This window comes from Aspergillus alliaceus (genome assembly GCF_009176365.1).
Source record: "Aspergillus alliaceus strain CBS 536.65 unplaced genomic scaffold BDW43scaffold_57, whole genome shotgun sequence".
Lineage (NCBI taxonomy): Eukaryota > Fungi > Ascomycota > Eurotiomycetes > Eurotiales > Aspergillaceae > Aspergillus > Aspergillus alliaceus.
In genome coordinates this window covers 17,438-41,760 of record NW_022474740.1, presented here as the reverse complement: position 1 = coordinate 41,760, position 24,323 = coordinate 17,438, and the positions used below count along the sequence as shown (strand labels likewise).

The 24,323-nt window shown below is 45.7% G+C and overlaps 6 protein-coding genes across 6 annotated transcripts; 3 read left to right on the top strand and 3 right to left on the bottom strand.

Annotated features, from left to right (window-relative positions):
- Nucleotides 1–1,959: 1,959 nt before the first annotated feature.
- BDW43DRAFT_198004 (uncharacterized protein) lies at nt 1,960–3,683 on the top strand. Its single transcript, XM_032039103.1, has one exon. It carries the CDS (start codon nt 2,589–2,591, stop codon nt 3,645–3,647), a length of 1,059 nt encoding a protein of 352 aa, XP_031895826.1. The 5' UTR covers nt 1,960–2,588; the 3' UTR covers nt 3,648–3,683.
- Nucleotides 3,684–6,989: 3,306 nt separating this feature from the next.
- BDW43DRAFT_303431 (uncharacterized protein) lies at nt 6,990–8,669 on the top strand (the record flags this gene model as incomplete). Its single annotated transcript, XM_032045408.1, has 7 exons — nt 6,990–7,001; nt 7,031–7,296; nt 7,327–7,402; nt 7,768–8,007; nt 8,059–8,134; nt 8,286–8,410; nt 8,607–8,669. 7 exons carry the CDS (start codon nt 6,990–6,992, stop codon nt 8,667–8,669), a joined length of 858 nt encoding a protein of 285 aa, XP_031895825.1.
- Nucleotides 8,670–9,945: 1,276 nt separating this feature from the next.
- Nucleotides 9,946–10,278, bottom strand: BDW43DRAFT_303430 (uncharacterized protein; the record flags this gene model as incomplete). Its single annotated transcript, XM_032045407.1, has 1 exon — nt 9,946–10,278. The coding sequence occupies one exon, from the start codon at nt 10,276–10,278 to the stop codon at nt 9,946–9,948; it is 333 nt and encodes a 110-aa protein (XP_031895824.1).
- A 2,849-nt stretch (nt 10,279–13,127) lies between these two features.
- On the top strand, nt 13,128–14,797 carry BDW43DRAFT_289535 (uncharacterized protein). Its single transcript, XM_032043396.1, has one exon. The coding sequence runs from the start codon at nt 14,351–14,353 to the stop codon at nt 14,627–14,629; it is 279 nt and encodes a 92-aa protein (XP_031895823.1). The 5' UTR covers nt 13,128–14,350; the 3' UTR covers nt 14,630–14,797.
- Nucleotides 14,798–15,973: 1,176 nt separating this feature from the next.
- On the bottom strand, nt 15,974–17,861 carry BDW43DRAFT_322419 (glycoside hydrolase family 32 protein). The gene has a single exon (XM_032049546.1). The coding sequence runs from the start codon at nt 17,583–17,585 to the stop codon at nt 16,038–16,040; it is 1,548 nt and encodes a 515-aa protein (XP_031895822.1). The 5' UTR covers nt 17,586–17,861; the 3' UTR covers nt 15,974–16,037.
- A 3,552-nt stretch (nt 17,862–21,413) lies between these two features.
- Nucleotides 21,414–23,714, bottom strand: BDW43DRAFT_197968 (MFS transporter). The gene is made up of 5 exons (XM_032039102.1): nt 23,354–23,714; nt 22,915–23,287; nt 22,833–22,845; nt 22,703–22,773; nt 21,414–22,648 (listed from the first exon to the last, which is right to left on the bottom strand). Exons 1-5 carry the CDS (start codon nt 23,527–23,529, stop codon nt 21,824–21,826), a joined length of 1,458 nt encoding a protein of 485 aa, XP_031895821.1. The 5' UTR covers nt 23,530–23,714; the 3' UTR covers nt 21,414–21,823.
- Between the last annotated feature and the right edge of the window lie 609 nt (nt 23,715–24,323).

Here is a 24,323-nt window from a genome sequence, read left to right as displayed (position 1 = left end):
AAGAGCCCTGCTTCCGCTGCGTACTATACTGGTACTCACTAGGTAACGTCTCGGTTAACCGGAGGCTCCACACCTTCTTGTTTGGTCGGTGGGCAGTGCGATGCACCGCACTCCATGTGGTAATACCGCAGGTACCGTTAGAAAGGCGTTTTATTCCTTAAGTACTTGTGGGCAACATACTGCATAGTATAGAATAGCTGTTGGGGAGGGTCGGGGGTGGATTTTCATGAGATTTCAAGCCAATCAACAGGTCGGCGAAGAATATCCGGGTTACTCGCGGGTTGCCTGCCACCTGGCCGAAATAGATTTAGCACAGTTAACGAGTAGACACTACTGTATTTAGCCAACCTGGTAGTTGGTTTGAACCTCATGAAAATCCACGCTGATAATCATTCTAAGTTAATTCCGGGTGAGTCAGTGGCTCACAGCCTTTTGATTCTATCGGAATACTATAAAAATTCTTTAAAAAAAGTATTAAGAGAAACCGTCTAAATTCAAAGTCATTTTTGATATTTATTCTTTTAAGAATTTCTAAGTGTAGATTATCTAGGGCTATGCTTAGTTCAAATTTCTTAAAAGTCAGATGGATTTTTCTAAGGCTGTCAGACTGTCAGAGACTCAGAGCTGCGTTTACCGACTAGTGTGACCAATTTTCTAACCCAGTCGCAGCTAATACCCCCGCCTAGGTAGATCCTCTATCACTATAACGCTGACAGGCGAGACTTGTAAATCTAAAAGCTACTTTTAGCCGGGGTACTACGCCGGAACGATCAATTAATATTCCTTAGTTTTTGGATAAGTCATTTGCGCCTCACATTTTCTTTTTAATATACCCACTACTACTAACTAGTAGTATACACATACTAGGGTGTGACCCACCCAGTAAGACAGCTTTATACCGCAAGAGCATTAATTAGCTGCCGCAGCAGCAGGTTCGGAGTCCCCGTGTGAGCCTCGATTTTGTCCAATTCGACCAGGATCTTGTGTGGTTCAACGAGCCTGCCTCTTTCATAAGCCGCAGCATCAATTCCTTTTGGGCCCGCTCGGCGTGGCCTGCAGCTCGTCGCTGGAACGTCATGTGTCGGAGTATCTCCCTTGCGCTCGGGCTGCTGTGGTTGAGGGCGTGATGTAAGACAAAGCTGCATTTTCCCTCGTCTAGATCCTCACAAAACCCTTTAGAGATGCTGTACTTGTCCGAGGCAAGATTAGCATAGTCGTCACGAATTTGGAAATATCTGCCCAGAAGTGTCATGAAACGTTCTAATGGCGATATCACGCCAGAGATGCCATCACTACTGCTACTGGTAGCTATCATGAGCTGCGGGATCATGCGAAACAAACCCCCAGTCTCTATAACAAAAAGAAGACAAAAATTGTAAGCAGACTATTATTCAATGCCGTTTACATGGTGGCAAAAGAAGCAGCCAGAAAAGGGAGAAGAGCACTTACTGCTGTCTATCATCCGGATATAATCCCCAGTGGATGGTGTAAGCACCTGGTGAGTCCACAGGAGATCCAAACCCTGTCCACGCATCAGCTCCGCCATTCCCTCGAGAACAAATGGTACGATCTCGGAAGCGGCTGGGAGTCTTGCCGCCTGCGAAATTACATCAACAATCTTATACCCCGAGTTCACCGTCTGGCCTACACCGAAGATGGTGTGTGCCGCAGGCTGAGATCGTCGCAGTGGAGAATTATCTTGAACATCATCGAGAATAATCAAATGTAAATAGAAGCATGGGCCTCGAGATTAGCGGGAAGAAACAGGTAAGAAGGAAAGATAAAAAGACGTTACGCGCAAATGAGAACTTACATCAAAGAAATATTGTGGATGGCGCCTACGAGTGACTTCACTGAATTCAAACACTCTGGGGTGGCCTGGATCCAAACATTAGGGGCGTCTATAGTCCTCTACCACTTTTACAGTCTATCGCGATGTCGTTGTGTCTAATTCATCCAGAATCTTTGCCACCTGTATCCCACAATGTTGATGGTAGAAGCGTTTTCCCGGCTTCTTAAGCTAATTAATGAAGAGGTTGTATTGATAGATGCGCTTGGAGATCAAACCATTGCTCGGGTATCTATGTCTTTGTTCCAGGGTTGCTTCCGGACTCTAATGCAACAAGGATTGGATGGATCCTGGAACTCCTCCCGTGAGGCCAGTTCTTACGCTGGATTGATCCTCCATTATGCCCGAAGAATTTGCTTTGTGCAACCTCTTCGACCTCGGATCGATTATGCTATTGACTTGGTCCGAGGATATCTTCAGTCGGTTGACGATAGCGGTCCCACTTATCTATGGATAGAAAAAGTGACATACATGTCTCCCCTGCTATCCAAAGCCTACTACTTGGCAGCTCTCCGGGCCTGTAATGCCACAGTACGCTGTAATCGTCTTGGTCTTATTGGCTGCACAGTCAGGATACTGTACGATGCACCAATTATGAAAAAAATATACCAAGGTGATCCAACAGACGCCTCTTTTTGCACAAATACCAGAATGGCAGATAGGTGGATCGGGTATAGAAGCCTCCCTCTTTGAACCTTTGCTACGTCAACGGCGCCATGAAATTTTCACTCGCGATAACATGAAGGAAGACAAATATTTCTCCATGATCCCTCTTACCTGGACAGCTTACAACAATCGGGCGGGCACCCCGGCTTCGTGCACATTCATGTTTGATATGATGATCCTGTCTGTTCTAGGTTTCCAGGTAGATGAGTTCATGGAATCTGTCGCGGGGCCGGCTTTGCAACCTCACTTTAAGGATCTTAAAGACTTGATCGATGAGCTTTTCTCCGATTACAAATTTGGCAGCACTGCAAACACCTCTCAGACAGCTGCTCTTCAAATCTCAAATGGCCAATTAGTCTCCCCTACCGTGTATGATAAAGTGCGCCGGCCCCTCAAACATTACATCCGATATATCTTGCACCATGAAGCCATCCAACAAGCCAATGACCGTGATGTGTATACTCTGCGTCAGGAGTTGAAACAGTTCTTGTATGCGCATATTACCCAGGCCACCGATAATCACCGCTTGGCAAAGGGTACTGCCAGCCAATTGTTCGACTACCCAGAGAGTGAATTTTATCGCTGGGTGCATACTACCTCAGCTGATCATACGGGATGTCCTTACGCTTTTGCCTTTGCTGGATGTCTGATTTCGTTCACATCCTGTCTTCCCCCGAGCAATCCATCGCCAACAACAACTACCCCTCCATACAGCAACACCAAGCGGCCCGCAATATGGCAGACTGCGGAGCAAAAATACCTTGCCACGGACCTGTGCCGTCATCTCTCTACTATGTGTCGAATGTACAACGACTACGGGTCCATCCAGCGCGACCGAGATGAGGGTAATCTGAATTCAGTCGATTTCAGCGAATTTGCAAATGCAGATCTAAACGCAGCATGCGAAGGAGGCGTGGCAAAAGCCGCCTTATTTAGACTTGCTGAGTATGAGCGTAAGGGCGTTGAGTCTGCTTTTGCTCATCTGGTAGACGCCTTTGAGAACACAGCGAGTAAAGCTGCAACGTGTGGCCACAAGACAGACCCGATGGGCCTTTGGCGGTTATTTGTGGATGTGACAGACCTTTATGGACAAATTTATGTAGTCAAGGATATTGCTAGCAGGATGAAGTAAGGAAGGTGCATGTGTTGCTCTGTGTATCGGTTTTGGAATAAATATTATCTTATATATTTCAATAATATCTTCGGGAATAATAATCTAAGCTTTCCATAGCATACTATCAACCTTCATGATTGAGGAGTGAGACCACTGGTTCAGGATGGTGGCCACTTACTTTTCATAGCACCCAAACCCAGCGCAGGTATTTTGATTTCCTAATTATATTCTTGTTAGACCTACATTTATGAACGGATGCATTTAGCGTATCACTATCGAATATCCCATAGTTCAGATCGAGGATTGTCGAGCCCTGAGTATCAGTGGCGGTTCCGACCACCCATCGGCTTCCGGATATGCCCTATCGGCTTCTCCGATAAACATCGGGTACTGCCGTAGTGGGCAGACTATGTCTCTGTTCAGAGTTAACATCGTTTAGTTCTATTTCTGGGTTCCGGCCAATAGAACATCACCGTCCACGAGCCCAGCCATGCTCTTCTACAGATCACAAGATGGTGGATAGGCACTACAGTATCGTATTCGCAGGTTCATACTAGAAGACTAAACTGAAGAAGGAAAGGAAAGGTAAATCGATCACCACTAGTGTCAGGGTCTAGGCCGAATCCTGCCTGAGGCACCATGTCTACTTTATACACTGTTGAGCCGATCCTACAACACATAATCACACAGTTCCTGTATGATAGAATTCTTTCTTTCTTTCTCTCTTCCTTCTCTACGTTTGATGTTTCTTTAGATCTCCACGTTAGATACAAACGATATTTTTTTTCCAATGTGTATAGGATCATCACATAGATGATCATTTGGTTGTTGGGAAAATGGGACTATATCTAGCGTAGTCTGATCAAAGATACTGTACACGCCAGGTCCCGCTTAATCTAGGGAAGTTTAGACTTCTAGAGGAATGTGTAATCGGAAAGGTTCCAGGTTGGTATACTGTATGTGCTTTCGATTACTGTAAAGAGCTCGGGGAAGGAGCTTGATATTGGTCTTCAGTATAGGAGGACTGCAAATATAGGCTATTGACTACACATCAACATCCATCTACACTGAGAAGCATGGGGGACTTGACTGGAACCTATTGGAATTAGGGGCGATGGAGCGAAGCTGAGAAGCTCGAGGTGCAAGTAATGGAGATATCCAAGACAGTTCTTGGAGCCGAACATCCTGACACTCTGAGCAGTGTGGTAAACCTGGCATCAACCTATTAGAATCAGGGACAATGGAATGAAGCTGAGAAGCTCCTTGTACAAGTATTAAACATATACAAGACAGTATTAGAGAAAGAATATTCTGACACTAAGAAGCATGGCAAACTGGCTGAAATCTACTGGAATCAGGAACAATAGAGCGAAGCTGATAAGAATTTCATATACGTAATAGAAACAAGAAAGACAGTATTAGAGACTGAATATTCTGATACTCTTATAATTATAGCAATCCTTCCCTATACCCGGAAATCCCAAGGGAAGCTTCAGGATATCTCTACTCTAATAATAAAGTACTCTAAGCTATACACCAAAGTATTAAAGGCCTGATTACCTAGATTTAAAGTCCTTCACTAGCACTCTGAATAACCGAAAGAATATAAATAACTTATTACTAAACAAGATTACCCAAGCAGTGCCTACTCAGATAGAACTTTCGCAATATCAGTACAAAGTTTTAACAGGATATATAAATGCTGCTGTGATCATTCCGACACTCTATAAAGAGTATAGCAAACCATCTTATATGCAGACATAACCAGCTGCAGAACTGTCTCTTAGAAACTATCTTCTTATAATAGCATCCAGGAGAATCTCACTCGCAATAGGAGGTCAGGATTTATGAGAAGTTAATTGATCTGACACTGTTATAGTCTGCATAATAATACTGGGCAATAGAGAGATTAACTCTTATAATTAACTTAGTCTTGAATTTCCAGCATGTAAAGTGTAAGTATACTGGCAGGTAAAGAGAAATTATATACACTGTGTGATGACCTGTACGTCACGTGGTTAGGCAGGCCTACTTCCCACAACACAAATCCTTGTATGATAGTGTTTCTCCCCCCATAGTTGAATTCAGTTGGAAACGCTACCATATCTAGCTTTATACTGTGGAATAGCTATCTATGAATGAGCAGTCATCACACACTGCGTGCTAATTTAAAAATAGCGTCTATTTCACACACCTTTAACGCATGGTTAATATCCATAGGGGTCATACTGTTTACTAAATATACTTCTTAAATCCCATTTTACTCCTGCATCAAGCATGTCTATATAGAATCACGAGGTAGTCAGTCACAACAAAAGTCGTAGCAGTAGTAGTATTCCTTAGGCTTTTCGCGACCGACGGCCGCATGTAGCCCCTAGCAAGTATATGCAGAAGTTAAGTTACATTTATATACACCTTAAGCTCTAATATTAGGCGTAATGCTGAGCTGAAGCCATCAGAGCGAGCTTTTTACGGGGGCTTGTTTTGGTGAAGCTAGTGGCCCTAAAATTGCAGAGGCTCTAGATAGGCCTATTTCAACTATCTATTCTTCCCCCGACCGAGGTACTTTACAAGATGATTATCAATCCCAACCACGATCAGGCCATCCAAGACACTATACTGAGCGAGATAAATACTTAATTATTCATTTTACCGAGCGGGATCCTTTCCAGTCCCATGCGCAGGTTCAAAATAAGCTTCCTATCTCAGTATCTCACCGTACACTGTATGATATTATTCATGAGTCTGCATATGGTAAATGGAAAGTTCAAAAACGCCCTCATTGACTGATGAGGTAGCTAAAAAGCGTCTTGACTGGGCTCTACGCTATAAAAGCTATACTGAGGCTGATTGGGCTATGATTATATGGTCTGATAATTGCTCGGTTGAGCTCGGCTCAGGTCATCGGCATCGCTGGGTTTTTCGGCTTAATATTCATAGCGAGAAATGGAAGAAAGACCTTATCCAACCTGTCAAAAAGGGAAAAGGAATCCGCGTAATGGTTGAGTAGCTATCTGGAGTGAAAACTGCAGTGATTTAATACATTTGGAGCGTGATTTTAAGTTAAAGATGCAAATTTCTTCCTTGGCGTAAAGTGGCAAAAGTACCGTTCTGTAAACTCTGCCTCGAGGCGCTGTGGATATGCCTCTGCAACTGGAGATGGTCTCGTCATTCAGCCAGCCCTAATGTTGACAGGGACCGCGCAATGCAGTCATGATGCATGATTTTGTATATTGTAGCATGTGTCATCATTAATAGCTTATGTATCCTTGATCTAGTACATATAAATTTCATCTTCCAAGGGAACAACAGGTTATTCCTCACAAATGTTTGGTAGGAAAACGCACAAAATAACCAAAAATGATCACTACTGTTTCTTCCACTGCCCCCCAGCATACGAGCCAAACAGCTCTCCTCCATCCTACAATGACCTCGTTGACAAGGTTTGCCAAATGGTCGGGTCTGACCCGACTCCCCAGAAGCACATCGATGCCGCAGCAAAGCTAGCCGACAATGAAATCAATATTTTGATGGACAATGAAGATTTTAGTGATCTGATCAAGAATAAGGAAGATAATAAAGTCTTTTGCACGGGCGCGGCGAAAGGCCTGGTGTCTCCTGAATACGCTGAGCATCTTAAGGAAGTGTCGAATGCGGCTGTCGATGTGTCTAACAAAATCGAATAAATTTTTGTTAGCTTGTATCTCAAAATCGCGCAGATTGATCGAATCTATCGTTCTGATTTTGGGCCGACCTTGATTAGGAACCAGTTGGTTGGTGGTTGAGGTCCCAGTCTGTTGTCCTGAACAATGCTAACATTAGCCAGGTATATTGAGAGGCACTTACAGACAGTAGGAACCTTGCGAGCTAAATTGTAGTCTATGGTAATCATACATGTTCCATATCACTGGTCTTATACGAAGCTTTCTAGCTTACTTTAGCTAGGATTTAATGACTTGATAATCCCCTTCTGCTTTAATAAAGATCTTTCAGTGGATGGTTGATATCATGTCCTTAACCGGTTTATTTCTGTACATCCTTTTTTCTTCTCACAACCAGTGAAACACGCTAGTGGTCCTGCTATAACTTATGGATGTATAGTACATGGATAGCTCACAATGATGCCTGAGCCATGGAGGGAAAATTTAACAACCTCCAGATAAACTTTACTTCTTTCATTGCGGACTTTCCAGTCTGGGCAAAGTACAGGGAAGAGGAACTGAACCGGGAAATAGCCCAAGCTATTAAGGAGCTCGAGCAGCTGCGTAAGAAGATAGTGTCACTGAATATCTCTATCCTCACACTGGGTGGAGTGGCTTTTCTTCCAGTACTCACGGTGTTAGCCGCCTGTAGTGGAATTCTCGGGTCTTTTGTAATGGTATGCCACTTATCAGATTTTGATTTTTGTTGTCTGACCTAATTCTAATAGTTTGGTGGGCTTATCGCTCTTGGGGTGGGTGCCGCTGCCATTGTTTCAATGGCGGCTCTTGCAATTGCCAAAAACAGTCAGTTCCCTCCCCTTATATATATTCTTCCAGAGTATGGAAGTATGAGCTGAAATCCTTCGACTAGTAACCGAGTCCCAAATTCACACAAAAGAGCGGGAGAAAGCATCGCTCGAGGAATAGGTTAAATAAATTCAACTGGCCTGGCAAGAGCTTATTGATGTGGGCAAGCATAAACTGGAGGTATTCCGCGTGAATGTTAATATGCTCCTGTCAGTGTGGACCAGTGTTTCTGCTGATACGTGGATTATCTCGCGGTATCTCAATGGCGCGCTAGTATGGCGGTAGGTTTCTACAAATGCCTGTTATTTCTCAACTTCCTCTTTCCTCATTCGTTTTCTTTTCGGCTCTCTCCTTGTATTATGATATAACTAGAACATTGACATGTTCCTTCTAGCAAGTTACTCACTCTATTTGTACGTACCTGTCTTCCACGGAACTAGACAAATGCTAATATCATGTGTTCAACAAGCGAATGGCGGAGTACTTGACCAACTATACAAAGGGTACCCCCAGCCAAGAAGGCTACCCGTAAAATGAGGATAAATCAGTTATGTATACTGCAATTGCTCAACATAATTGAATTTGTCATGAGCTTACATGGTCCTCATGGCGCGGAGAAAGAACAAGGGTGAGTTTCTATTTTGTCATAGTAGTGGTCATAGGCTTCCCCAAGCCCTTCTAGATTCTGGGTAAGCCATAATACGGAGTCCCAGTGTCCCGCTAACTCCTTGGCCCACTTTGTAGCGCTAACAAACGAACCAAGAAGCGCGAAGCCCTGGAATGTGATGTCAAAGAACTGCAGGCATTCCTTGAGCAGTTCAGCTTTTCCGTTGAGCAGTAGGGGTGTAGCAGTATATTATTGGTTAATAGGTGCTCACATGACTGCTCTATGACACATCACAATTTCATTTACCTGTGAATTTAAGCTTTTTTGGTTGAAATATACTTTTGTCCCTGGCAGCTATAAGAGCGGCGTAGTAAGGTTTGACATGTAGGGCCGCAGGCATTGGTCAAAAGCCACGCCACGAGCTGCACCACGAGCTAAAGTAGAGGTGTTGATACCCTGTAAAGTGGAACAAAGATTCTTTTACTGCCAAGAGCCAAGTCGGATATCTCTGGTCAACACCAGAATGCGGATCCCTGCACATCTGGCTATTTGACAGCGGCAACTGCCTACCATTCTAGTCGGGCACACTCCCATATTCCCCTAAAAACTTAAGAAAGCTTGACTGCAGCAACTGTCTACCTACCACTCCAGTGCGCACTCGCTCTCCTCCCCTAACTCTCTCTCAAAAGTTGAAAATGTGACCGTGGCAGCTGCTTACCTTTCGTCATCATGATCAGTGTTCCTCTCTGCATTAAGCTCTTTTCTCTGAAATGTCGTCCTCTAGAAGCGAAGAAGGTCCCGCGGATGTTTCTCTAAAGGCAGCGGGGGTCCATGCGCTCCGATGTAACTCAACAGCACGTCTTATGCCTACACCAAGACGCTCCAGAGGCTTCAAGAGAGGAGAAGACAAGACAATGATTAACGATTAAATCGATCGATTAGAATGAATTCACACGATATTTACGGATTGAACAGGATTTCCCTTGAATCTATATCAACCGAATTCAAAGCTTGCTGCTACCTAATAAACTATAGACAACCCTAGTCATTCCTCCAACATCTGTTGTGGCTCAAAAAGGTGTTCCAATATAAGATGATGAATTGTTGAAATCATCTCTGAGGGCTGGCTGCCCAAGTGAGTGACGTTGAATGACCTCTCAAACTAACCCCTAACTAAAACTGTGCCTCTCTTCCTCAATAACTAGGCAGGGGAGTCAATATTCCAAATAGTTTTAACAACGGTAACCAACTCGTCCATATTGTCATGAGTACTGAGTTTGTTCAGAATAACGTTGCCTTTAGACTTAACGCTGATGTAGCGTGTGTGTCCTTCGACTGAATTGGGCTTTGAGATAAATTCCATGTCAAGGCGGTCATCAGCTTGGCGGAGAGCGGTTTTCAGTTGGGTTGTGTTGTTGTGGCAATGTTTGGGTCCCCAAACAACCTTGCCTTTGAAGGTGAGTGTACCGTAAAAAATGTGACCTTCCACGGAATGAGGCTTATCTTCGATCCAGATGTCGTATTGGTCGCTCATAATTATTATGTTATCTCCTAAATGGAAGTTAGTATGTGGGAATGCTCTCGTGTAAAACAATAGCCAAGCTGTACAACTCAGCATGCGGACAGAAGTAGTAGACCCGAGCAGGTTTGATTGAATTGGTATCTATTTATCCGAATGCATCCGCGCTCTGGAACGATCTATTATTACTAGATACTACCTCCTCCGCTCGCTGGTGCATTGATGACGACAACTTCGGTGTTCGACCGGTAGGACATTGATAGATATGAAATATTTATGACTATTACTGCTGGCTCTACGGGAAGGAGGGGTGCGGAGTTAGGCTGAGATAGGCTCTCGTAGAACCTACAATCTTGCACGACAAGCAAGAATCTTACTTCACGAGGCATTATGACAGGGGAATAAGATAATATAACAGAGACACATACACTAACTTGCAAGAACGGCGCCCGAGTGCCGTACTCTCTTCTTTAATTTTTGTGGGTCCACCTGTCACAGATCGAATACCAATTCGGCCTGATGACCGTACAGGATACCCTGACCCAGGTGCATGAACAATCGGCCGCTGATGAGGAACATCCGGCCGTATTACAGTTTGGCTTTCAACGGGAATTCTGAATCCTTTTGGCATAGATCCTTCGGCTATAAATTAGCGAATCGTTAGTAGTAGTAGGAGATCAAGGATCAGTCTCCTGTCTGAATAGTATCTACTACCTGCCTTTGATCTTTTCCTCCTTTAGCCTTCGTATCTTTACCTAGTTGACGGGTCTTCTACCTTGAATAGTAGACGTCACAGCCTATGGGAGCCTAAGGCAGCAACCACGTGACCTGACCACAACACCAAGGAATCTTTGTAAAGTAGATTTAGAACTTAAGACAATCAATCCCATACATGTGAGCTAAGTAGATATCCTTGACACCGCCAGTCCACTGGTTACGCACTTTATAGTAATACCAATCAAACCAATCTGATAGTAAATTACTAGGACAATACTACCCATTATGGACTAGAGGACCCGGAAAATTAAAAGAAGAGAGTATGGCACCTGGGCGCCGTTTTTGCAAGTTAGTGTATAAATTAGAGCTGTATTTGTAGAGAGACAACCTTTCAGGAGGACTACAGGTCGATACCAATTGTCCGAATTGGTTGTGGTGGTAGTGTGCCGAGCGGGAGCTAACTACCCGTCCTTTCCCCATTACCACTAGTACGAGCGATCGGCAGTCATCAAACTGATTCCTATGGCGCTAAAGCGATGAGGCACGATCAGATACCCGGGCGGGACATGGCACGAGCCAACCAAATCCACCACCTTAAAATTGTTCTTAAATATTGTTAACTACAGCTTGCACAAATAAAAGCTTAGGCAGACACTCGAGAAGTGAAAGGGGAAAAAGAGTTCCAGTCACAATAACCGCGCAGGAAAAGGTGCTGGAGATTTTTGGAGAAACCAGCCTAAGCTATTCTAATCTGTAGTGGGAATTACCAATAGGTAATCTTGGTCATTTTATTTTGAAGCTCCACAATGACAGCACTCAGTTATTGCACCTATGATCGTATATTAAATCCATAGATGCTTTATAAAACTACAATACCAGGAAAGGTCCCCAAGAACTGAAGTTTTGCTTAGGGCGGTTGCTACTGCTATGCTACTAGAGACATGGCGATTCAACGCTAATAAGCATAGCTATAGTCCAAAAAAACAAAGATGCGTACACCCAAAATTTTTGAATTAGGAGGGAGGGGTAATATGAGCGCGGCCCCGATTTGTATGAAGTGCTTAAATCTGGAATCTTGTATCCTCTGGATTTCTGCATAGCCTTGCCTTAACTGGAAATAGAAGCTGCAGGCGAAACCCATGGATGGTAAGATCAGCGCAGATAGGTACAGTCAGTACCTTCATGTCATAGTAGGAACCCCTGCGGAATAATATGCGGTGACCAGTCTGGTTATAATCGAGGACTATGCATTCATTCCCTGAATAGCGAAGATTAACACATAGTTATAGCATGTATAGCCGGGGCTGGACCCGAAATTCTTCGGGAAATTGTCGGTGTATGGCTACGTTGCGTGAATTTAACTTACTAACCTTAGGGTGCGAAAAAAGTGCAGATACCACTGTGGGAAAGTCTTGTGCTGAGTTCTGGCGCGCCCTTGGCTTTTACCCTATAGGTTTAGGTGACAACCCTGAGCGCAGTCGCCACGGTATTACGATCGACCGTAATTATATTATTTGGACTACAGATTGCATTAGGTCACTTTTAGGTGGGCCTCTAGCTTTCGGTTAAGATGATGGTTGGTCACTTAATTCCTACAACCACCAAATACCGAAAGTGGAGTTTCGGTGATTGAATCCTGGGCGTGCCTGTTGACTAAATTACTAATAAAAACCCTTCGCCAATAGCGAAGGTCATCCTTAGCTTTGTCACGTGCTGAGGGATTTAGCTACCCTTTATCTATTCATAACAAAACTGGTAGCACGAGATGCTGACTGGGTGGCAGGGTTTCGGCTTTTGGTCCGGACGTACCCTGGGACGGAGGGAACTTTACTGAATCTTGAAAGGCCAAGGCCGAAGATCCCTAAGACTCTTAGGACGAGACATAATTCCTTGGCCGCAGTAGACATATCTCTCTCTTCCCTAGTTCTAATTTGAGAACCCCAGCAATCTCTATGACGATAGCTACTAACCTAGGAATTAGATAGATATCGCCAACGGTTCTTTCATAATGGCATGCTGTCTTTTTTTTTTTTTTTTTTTTTTTTTTTTTTTTTTTTTTTTTTTTTTTTCTATATATATATATATTCATCTTGTTCTGACAGATCATTCATTAACGGGCAACCACACTCAGTTTGACAATAAAAGTCTTAACAAGACAGCGACGGGGAAGCACACTTGCAACTCAGGTGACAAACAGGTTGACTACTGCGATGGTAAACTAATCAGACGTGAGAACATCCGCGCCAAGTTTCGGTCCGCTACGGAGGGGCCAACAGACAAAACATGCTTTCTGGTTTTTGACCTTTTGGACCGATATGATCGTTTGAAACCTGAGTTCAGGTACCATCCGGTTAAAAAGGGCTCTGGTGTTTGGAGCGCCAGACTCGACGACGACAACATCTTTTTGATCGAAGCCTTGGACGTTGGTAGGCAGTATCGCCAGCTTGGGCAGGGCAGCAGACTTGTGAGAGCTATGCTGGAAAGAGTCAGGGAAAAAACTCGAGGTTTTGTTGCTACTGCCCGTCCTGATGTTCTAAATAGCGAAGTGCAATGTGAGATCAACGGGGAATCGGCGGCCGGCAAGAAAACAGCAGAATTGGCCGACAGGAATATTCCAACACGTTTCTGGCGGTCCTTGGGCTTTCAGTGAATCGGCTCGTCTGCTTGGTTTGGACTCGCCTCGGACTTAGAACACCCAAGTTAACACCTAGGAGCAGACGACGATTACGAGATTCCAGCACTTCCGTTGAGCCTACTAGACCCTGAGGTGGGATGTAACCTGAAAAATGCGTTGGAGTCCACCGACAACGACTATATAAAGGTTCTTAACCAGGTCTTTGACGACGCGGCCGGAGATGATCCGCGATGGACTTCTACAGGCGCACACGGAAACACTGTTTTACACCTTGCTGCAGCCAAAGTCAAGCCGAATAGGGCCCAGTGGATTCTGAGCAGAACTCAAGTGCTACTCCAACCGCGCAATGGTCAAGGCAAGACTCCGTTGGATGTTCTACTAACAAATCTCGAGGCCAGTAGGACAACAAGTCGCTTCAATGGGTTGACTGAAGACGTTTCGGATCAGTTCGCTGGATTCAGCGACACAGCTGTTGTATGCTTTATCTCTCTCGATGGCGGTATCAAAGTGACCGGCGTCGACTGGCAACGCCTGAAGTATGGATGCACATGCAGGCAATACCTCTCCGAATTTCTGAGTCCCCGGATGCATTTTGCCTTGGATTGTCAGGTAAGCATATAGTCTGATCTTCTTCTTGAAGACATTGATGAGGGGAAGTTCTGGGTTTGATCAAATCATACCTGTCTCACTTTCCTCCCGCGTGATGTGCAGAACAATCCCAAGTCTAGTAAGTCTATGAGGAAGGGATTCATGAACCTCTGCAGCCATATCGCCACCTGCCTCCGAAGAAATATTATTCCGAAAGAACAAAATGTGGCGATGGCATTGCGTGATGCGAGCGAGTGGCCACCTACTTCTAGGCAGTTCTTACAACGTGGTGGGAGCGTTGGTGCGGTCGCCACCATGCTTTTCCAAAGGGCCATAGAAAGCGATGAATATGCTGGAGATCCTTTGCACACGGAGACTTTTGGGGACAGGATTCAACAGCTTCCTGAATGCAGGAATGACAAGTAATTTGGTTTTGTCAGTGAAATATGTGGGTATGAGAGAGTGTTACCCTTGAATTACGCCTTGGCTTAATATATACCGTCCCCGCTCGACAGCACTTTATTGTTCCGTAAGGGGAGAACTATTTTAAACAGCAAGTGAACATAATTGCTAATCAGAAATCATGCCATAGTTCTATGTAGACACTGAGGAACTTTGTTTAGTGCTTATTAGGCCGTTGCTCAAATGGATCAGTTGGCTGCAACCTGCTTGGCAACAGTAAGTCACTTTCATACTCATTCTTTAATAACGGTGGGTGTTGACCTGAGCCATTGAGGCCTGTAGTACTAGCTAGCGTCGCAATCGCTCTTTCTGCAGTGAAAAATGTGTCCTATTGGCCCGTTATCAAGGTTAGTTGGCTCTGTTCCTGTTTAGATGGAATCTACCATAGTATTCACAGGGACTGGCCCGCACCGTCCATACCAAAGGCCATTGCGGTACCTTTTTGCAGTAGTAGCTGCCAACCGTAACCACCCGCCGTCGTCACCTCTTCAACACAGGTGTCTCAACCTCACAGGAAAAACCCACTTTTTGTTACCGTCAACATAAGCCTCAGAGAATCACCACAGACGTCCATCGCAATGAAGCAGTTGCGTGCAGATCCAAATGTAGCCACAGCTATTACTAATGTGGTCATCCAAAGTGATCGCAGATCTGTGTTCATTCACAAATAACGCCCAAAAGCTGATGTACAGTGTGTGAAGTGTTGGGAATCCATCAGCATCAATCTAGTAATACAAGACAAGACACGGTATCTAGAGTCCCCTCTCTGAAACAACTCAATTATCATCTTGAGGCTACGTGGAGGGGCACTAGTTATTCTCGTCAAGTTGCCGGGGGAGATATTATAAGGAGTACGTAAAATATAGGCTTGTCTGTATTCTCATTGCTTTGCGGTGCGACATTCTCGGATTGAGCTTCGTCGCGTGCTTTTCGGCGATAGGTTGCGTCCGGTAGCAGGATGTACAGTCACAGACTCATGTCGCCTTAAACTGACTAGGGACATACAAGATATATATCCTGAGATCCGCACCGGTATATACATTATTGGTGATAAAATACGAAAAGAACCACCAGAATATCAGCGATGAAAGTCTCCCTCTTTTAAATATTTCTCAAGTACATACTCTGGACTTGAATCGATATCACCACTTGGTCTTGTGCTAACGAAGAATATAGGTTTTCTGCGAAAACAGATTTCCATTCCTATTAGTTCAGTCTGGCGGCACAATAACTTGACTAGTTTCTACTCTGGCCATTCTCCAGCACATAGTGGATAGACATTGTACGTACACACAGCTTGAAACTGCGCCTCATGCCCAGCATAACTAAACAACACCAACATCCAGCTTCGTGTATCGGACATAGCTAGAAGCTACGCCTTATACCCAGCATAACTAAACGACACCAACGTCAAGCTTCCCGTATCGGACACAACCAGAACCCCCTTCGCCGCTTTATTCGGATAAATAAGACCCGATAGCACATCCACACCGTCATCCACGAACACCTCCACCGAGTTCGAATCCACATACATCTCCAGCTTGACCGTGTTTCCTCCCGAAGGATTCGGTGCCGTAGCCACAGTGTCGTATGCCTTCTTCGGACCCGATGGCATGGAATCTGTCGCGGAACCGTCGGAATCCCTCACCAAAAACGCTTGGGACTTCTTGAAGTTATAACCAATGGTCGTGCTAAAAGACCCGTCGGATTTGATGCGAAAGCAGACTTCGTTGCCGTCGTCACTGTCTGTCTTGGAGATCGTTGCGCGGATGACGTACGCATCTTCCGTTAGGTCGCTGGGCAGAGATGCAGATTTCGGATCCTTTGTAATGGTCTTGTTACTCACGGATTTGGCAGGGCCAAAAATTCCTTCATACCCTACTATTGGGCTGCTAACAAGGGTAGGCGAATTATTGATGGTCTTGAGCTTAACCTCTCGGACCATACTGGTCTGACCAGCAAAGTCCCCGTAATAAGGTAGCGAAGCTGCATACTCCCAGTTATTCATCCAGGCAATTGCATAGCGACTGCCGTATATATCCTTTGGATTATCCCAGCTGACCGTGGCGTAGAAGTCAGGCCCGTTATCCATCAATTGCGGCTTCGCGTCTGTGGCTGTGAAGCCATTGCCGTCCCACTTCCCGACCCAATACACGGTGCTTCCTTTTGCACCTGCGGCCAGGACCCAGGTGCGCTTCTTAGAATCCCCGTCTAGGTCGATCTGATATAGGTCTGGGCACTCGAGGGGGTCCAGGTTGACACCAGTGTTCGGAGTGAACGAGGATGTATACTTCCAGGCCTTGAGATCTGGGGAGGTATAGAAACCAATCCTGTTACCCTCCGCAAGAGACATGGCCCAATTGCCTGCTTCACCATCCCAAAAGATCTTGGGGTCTCGAAATGCGGGTTTCGCGTTCGGGTCTGGATTTGGCAGTACAGGATTGCCCGTGTAAGGGGCGAAGCTGTTGCCATTGTCGGTTGAATAGAAGAGAGACTGTTGTTGCACCCCATCCGCCATCTGTGTGACAATTGCCACGACGGCATTTTTGCCAAAGCCAGCCTTGTTGTCCTTATCCACTACGGCGCTGCCAGTTTCGATGTCACCCAGGTTCACGCCCTTGGGAGGGTTGGGTTTGTATTTCTTGATCGCTACACCCTGGCGAGTCCAGTTTACCATGTCGGTGCTCGTGACATGATACCATTCTGTCCCGCCTGAACCGGGGTTTGAGCTGTCAAAGTCGGAATTGTAAAGGTAATAGAAATGCCATTCATCCCCGAGGAAGAACGGACGTTGGGGGTCATTCATCCATTTCGTTTCAGGGGTGATGTGATAGCTAGGCCGGGCTTGGCTGGCAGCAAGTGGGACTGTACTGGCAAACAAGGCGAGTGATAGCAATGAAAAACCACGGAACGCCAGCATCTTTGCAAAGAGTGCAACGAAACACAGCAATGTGGTAATGATAGATGAGTCTTAAATACAAGCGATCGCGAACGAAGGGTGTGAAGATGCAGGAGTGATAGGAAAGCAAGGAGGTATATATAGTAAATAATACCTCTGCTCCCAAACGGTCTGTGGAACGCAGCCAAACAGTAGTGTCATCTTTTCTTTGGGGGGGATCCGGGCATGCCCATGTACAGAATGCACAGGATAGCCGAATCTGCACACAATTGTGCGTGAAATACATACATATGCTTTTCTCATTATAGCTTCGGGGTGGGATCTCGGTGGACCTGTATGGGTGGGTCCAGGGTGTGGGTTCAGGGTGTGGTACCTTATCCCGCCCCTCTTCCCTTATTCCGTCGTCCGGTCTAGAGCAACCTTGGACGTGTGCCTGGCTTACTTTCCCGCTTCTTCAAGTTGAGTTTAATTAAATTACATTCTAGTTTCATCTAATCAAAGGTCATTCATTATAGGTCTCTGAAGAGGATTCCACCCCACACCCAAACCCCGTGAAGTAAGTTAAAATAATGTTGATTCCTAATATACTTGTCTCGTTTAGTGACCTAACCACCTCTTCGCAATATCAGGTCTCTGAATACGACGTAGGGGAAATTCTATAAATCCCTGAATATTGAATATCAAGGTTGGATGGAAGTGAACTAACCAATATATGGGAAACTTTCTCTACAGCCTTAATTTACAATGATAAAAATGCCATGGTGCATTGCAACTCTCTTCCACAGGCTTAAAGCAAATATTCACACCTTTTTCCTCAAATCAATCCAAACTTATCTTGGGGGATGGTGGTCTTTCCTTCGCGTCACCAGCTCATTGTGGTGCTTCGGGCGTATCGCCGCTTGTGGCTAAGAGTTGCAGCACATCGTAAACCCATCGCCTGCCGATCCGAGTCCTGCGACGCTAGCTGCAATATTGGGCATAAAATGCCGTAACCACCGATGGATTCTGCCGAGCGATCTTTGGTACGGTCCTCTGTCCGTGCCAACGCCTATATTATGTCCCGTTGGTGCGGGGTTTCCGGGGAAAGTTCGGAAATATCCCTTGTCCAAGGAAGAAAAGCCAATGGTCAGATTAATTGAGGTTGCTTGCCTCAGTATACCCGACCACTCATTTCTAGAACTTACGTTTTGTAGAACCAGCCCCGTAGCCGTTTTAGGCCCTAGCGACGGACCGACTCCGGAGCAAGCTGCTCCAACCGATTCGACAAAGCACGAAGATCCGCATTCGTCACCTCAACTACATCCAGGGCGTGAGCCCGGCGAGCAAGAAACTGTTGGGAAAGGGCAGCAAGTTCAGACGAGGGGGCATTGAAAGCTCAGGGGTCAAAACGGAGTTGTACACAAAGGAGTCTCCCACCACAGGGGCCCAGGCCGACAGGACCTTCCGCACCCTCAGTCTGCTCTTCCACAACACTAACCGACTCAACTTCCTCCATAGAGGACACTGGTTTCTCAACAAGGCGGGGACGCTTACGGTGAGCACTCTGCCGTGTTGTCGTTCGAAGGAAGATTGATTGTTATTCCAGAGAGAATACATGAGGCTTTAAATGCAACGAAATATCAACTTCTTGATGCTTCGTATAGATATCTCAGGTGTTGAGATCTCAGGGGAAAGACAGGCAGAATGATGCTGTATCAGCTACACGTACGTAGCCTACTGAGGACCGGATGCCATTCCGATAGATACTCAATTCTATGGATGACTCTATCGACTATCTTGACCGCTTCTCATTATCTACTAATGGGCTGAAGTTGGTGATCCGGCCAAGCCACTAGGTTCACGTGGTCTCGTATAGATTCATATCAATTCCCAAGTGAGTAATAACGCTGTGGTTGGATTGGATGAGATGATATGAGGTCTGGCAGATCCAGATCTGAGAGATTTCATTCTTTCTTCATTTTTTCCTTTTTGCCTTCTACGCTACCTACTCTCCAAAATACATGCGAAGCAACTTTATTGGAACAAATACAGGGCGAAATCATAATCTGCAAGGGCTTACCAACTCCGGCTGAATTAAATCCGGCCTCGAATCCGAGTAAATCTCACGGATATGGCTATGGCTTCATTGAACGAGCTGTGTTTTGGAGCACTAGCAGTGCTATTCAGCATCCAGATGAGTAGACTCGCGATAAGCAGCAAGTATAGCAGCAATATAGGGATCTAAGTGTAACAATGGCAGATTATTTATGCATTTTACAACCTGTGTTTGCATCCTCTCCGGAAATATCCCGGTCCATGGTATTTTGCCGCCAGTGACCTTCCACTGGTGCTAAGAAGATAATACGATTATTATAATCAGGAGCTGTGTCTCAAATATGGGGAGGTAGTTCGTGTGGGGCCCAACGAACTCTCGTATATCAATACCCTGGCGTGGAAAGACGTATACTATCATGGAAAGGAGGATTTTGTCTAGGATCCCGACTTCATGGGCGAGATGCCCAACGGCGTAGTGCAGATTAGCACTGCCGATCATGTCACGCACGGAAGAATGAGAAAGGCCTTCTCGCATGCCTTCTCAGATCGGGCCTTGCGCGAGCAAGAGCATATAATCCGAAGATACGCGAACCGAATGGTGTCCATAATCAATGGTAGCATCCATCAAATGGGCTCAAAATCGGTCAAACACAATATTGTGGAAGTGTATAACTTCACAGCATTTGACATGATGCCTGAGATAACATTCAGTTAATCTCTTCACTTGCTGGATGATGAGAGATACCTTACCTGGATGACTACCATCTTCCAAGGTCTCAGGTTCATGACAGTCCGCGGAGTCATGAAACTGTCTATTGTTGGCAGGCTCAGAGAGCAGCTCGTCTCCGGCGGCTTACGTCCCCAGTTCGAGTCTCACGTTAATTTCTCTGCAGAACTTGTTAATGAACGTCTTCGGCGGACTGGCAAAGAAAATCCTGATACATGGCATTTCGTGTTACAGCGGAAAGAGGACGTGCGCCTTTCCATTCCAGAGATGCACTCCAACGCCTTGGGTCTTGTGATCAGTGGTGCTGAAACCGTCGCGACCACCCTGAGCGGGCTTACGTACTTTCTTTTACGAGAACCCGTTGTTCTTAAGCGGCGTATGGCCGAGATTCGCGATAATATTCAAACAGACAAGGAGATAACTCTGCTCAACATGGCTCGATTAGAGTACTTAGGGGCATATATTTCGGAATCAATGCGTCTCTACCCTGCCTCTGCTGCTGGTCTGCCCAGGATTGTCCCGCCAGAGGGGGGAAAGGTATGCAATGATAGAATAACAGGAAAGGTAACTAGGACTTCCATGTCGTCGCTTTCATTATTTGAAGACGCACTACTTAACACTCACTTTATAGACAACCGTTTGTCTGAGCAACCACGCCGCCAACCGTTCGCCGAGTAATTTTAGCGGGGCTGAAGAATACTTACCAGAAGGTTAGCTTGGATCCGACAACGCCTTCGTGACCGACCGGAAAGATGTCTTCCAGCCATTTTCTGTGGGACTTCAGAATTCTATCGGAAAGAAGTAAGAAGAGCCAATCTCCATATCTCTATGAGGAATCTGGACATTGATTTCATATCATAGACTTGCCTGACACCAAATGCGGTTCATGATTGTCAAGCTCCTTTGGCATTTCGATATCACTAATTGCAAAGAGAACGAGGATTGGACCGACCTGAATATATTCGTCACATGGGATAAGAAGCCTCTCTTCGGTTTCGTGTCGGCGAGAGGGTCGAGGTAATTTTCATTGTTGTACCTGGGCACAATGTCGCGAGGGTGAGATAGAGTAAGATATTAAGGTCTGTGGACATGAAAACCTCTTGTTGGTTGGTGTTTGGTTTTCTGTTTCTCGGTTGACTCCAAGCTTTCTGTTATCTATCATCCGATGCGCTCATTTCCCTCGTTTTCCATTTCTTGCTCAACCACCACGTAGTCTTTCCTGAGCTTCTCTTTGGTGAGCATGAATGTAATATCAAGCTCTCAACAGGCCATCAGGGCGGACGAGGAAGGAGGACTGCACAGGGCATCCAGAAGTAAACATGAGGCAAGCCAGAAAAGAAAAAATCTGTACAGCAGAAGCTTGACTCATTTATCTATCCTATGCAGGCCAACATCGACAAGTATTCAACTATTTCCCAAGTATCATCCACAACACACAGAATCTGTCAGTGCCAGGTTAGTCAAATAGGAAAATTACACATCTGCCCACTGGTCAATCCTACAACTTGACCTGGAATTTCGGGTTGGATCGTATCGCCGCCCCATACTTGATCAAAAAGATGGGGGCTGGGATAAACGCCGCAGCGATAAACCCAAGGAGACTGTTGCCCCAGCCGTATCCGAGATTGTCATACAATCTCTGAGATGCCAAGGGAAGAACCGCGCCGAGCAAAGATCGAACGACCGTGTTACTGGCAATGGCGCTTGCAGCGAATATGGTATAGGTTTCAACAAGGTAGACCTGCACTGGCATGAAGCCCAGCAACATTCCGAATCCGAAGATACCCGTGCCGATGATGGGCACAATCCAATGGACCATATACTGTGTTGTCCAGCCATAAAGGAACAGACCCGCAGGAACAAGGATGGCGCCGATGACCATTGGTGGAAGGTGATCCTCTGGCACCGCAGGGCGGCTACCTCGCACCTTTTTGAGGTATTGGTCCGAATAGAATCCGGTAATCAGCAGCCCTAGAATAAATCCAATCCCAACTCCAAGATAGGCAAGACCGGCCTCACCTTCGTTAAAGCTGTAGTTGGACATGAAAACGTACGTGAACGTTGTAAAGAGCAAATACATGTAAGTGTAGTTCATCGCAATGTACAACGCCATCAATGTCACAATAGGCGCGAACAGGAGCATCTTCGTTGGGCGGACAATGGCACGTATGAACGTATCAAATACGCCCGCTTGACTGTCGTATTTCGAGTGTAACCCGCGGTTTCCGGTTTCCTTACGCAGCGCCGCAGCTTTGCGTATCAGCAGGACAGGTGCGTAGGTTTCTCGGACGAATGCGGAGCATGCAATTGTTAGGACGCCCGACTAATCCACCAGTTATTCAACCGGGTCCCTTTTAGGCCAACATAAACAACATACCAGTATGGTGACAAGCCAAAATACCCATTGCCATCCAGCTCCCTCGGCAAGATATCCTCCGATGACAGGACCTGCAGCGTTATTAGTAAGATCACGCCTCGTGGGTGAATTCGTAGAAAATCGATCATACCCAAAACAGGCCCCTAGATTCATGCCACATCGTGTCAGCCTTCTGCCTCCAAGGAAAATTTTGCGGCAATTCATTAACATACCAGCAGTGGGCCCATCGTCCATATTGTCAAAGCTCTCGCGCGGTGCTGCGGTGGCATGAGATCGTAAATGAAGCCGGCCCCGAGAGTCAAAGGTGTACATGCCATCAACCCAACAATGAGGCGGAAAACAGTGAACATGGCTAAATTGGTGCTCACAGCACAGGCGATGTTGAAGACGAGAAAAACGACATTCGTGATGTGCAGGATCAGAGACCGCCCGTACAGTTCGCTTAGGGGAGCCACGACTAATGGCCCAAACGCAAACCCCAGAATATACACGGAGACCACGAAAGACTCAAGCTCTGCATTGCTTTGTTGGAATTGCGCCATGATTAAGGGCACTGCGGGCGCGGTCACCGTAGAAGCCATAGAGCTGGAAAATGTCAGGCCTCGCTCCATTTTTGAATTTCAGCTCAAACAGAAGTAAAACATCACACACATGTTAAAGGTTACCGCAGATACCAAACCAACCAGCCACCATTTTCTAGCTAGAGACCAGTTCTGGGGATTCTGCGGGTCATCGTCACCGTTCCAGTCAACAAGCTCCCGTTCGTCAGAGGTAACTTTTTCGCCGGCAGTCATTGTGGATTCGTTGGCTTCCTTGGCAGAAGTCATATCGCTGGACGGCACCTTCTCGAGTTCTGGCTGCTTCTCTTCTGTTGAAGGTCTCGTCGCGGAGGTAATGAAAGGGCGAGGAGGAAGAATGCTTTCGATGAAATATGCATCTGCGTGCGCTTAATATCAAGATATTCTGATATCGGAGTTATTCAGAACACTCGGAGGTAAGGACATCTAAATTCCGTGCTTACCGTGGTTTCAGTGAAACGACGGCCAAACATGGTCTGCTCATGTATTCTGTTGTCTTGGCTACCAAACTTACCTAGATTCGGAAATTCCCGAGACGGCGCACGGGGCTTTTTACAGCCGCAGCGGCAGATCTCTGGGTGCTTTCTGCCAGAGCGAATCATTATGGCGAGGCTGTCCAGGGTCCTCCAACTAGTGAAGCTAAGGTGGAGTGACATTATGTCAAAACAACCTAAAACAGTATTGCACGGTATCCGCTAAGACGATCTCCCATCCCAAGGTGGAGTCTTAGAAGAGATAGGTTGACATGCATTAATTAATTGATCAAGTAGAGAGAAGAGCAAAAGAGTGGGAAAACTGCAGATATTATGAATACCTATCTGTATCTTTGTATTATAGAAGATAGTAGCGGGGTATTGCTGCGATACTCGGAGGGAACTGGCTCAGGTCACAGTAAAATCCCAAATTCGGATAGAAAGAGGACAAAAGTATGGATAATTTAGGAAAAAGAGTCAGTCAGTATTGCTACACTTTTTGTCGCCGCATTCGCAGCCTATATCACATATCAAAACCATTAATAGCGAAGCTCCATTCATATACTTAAG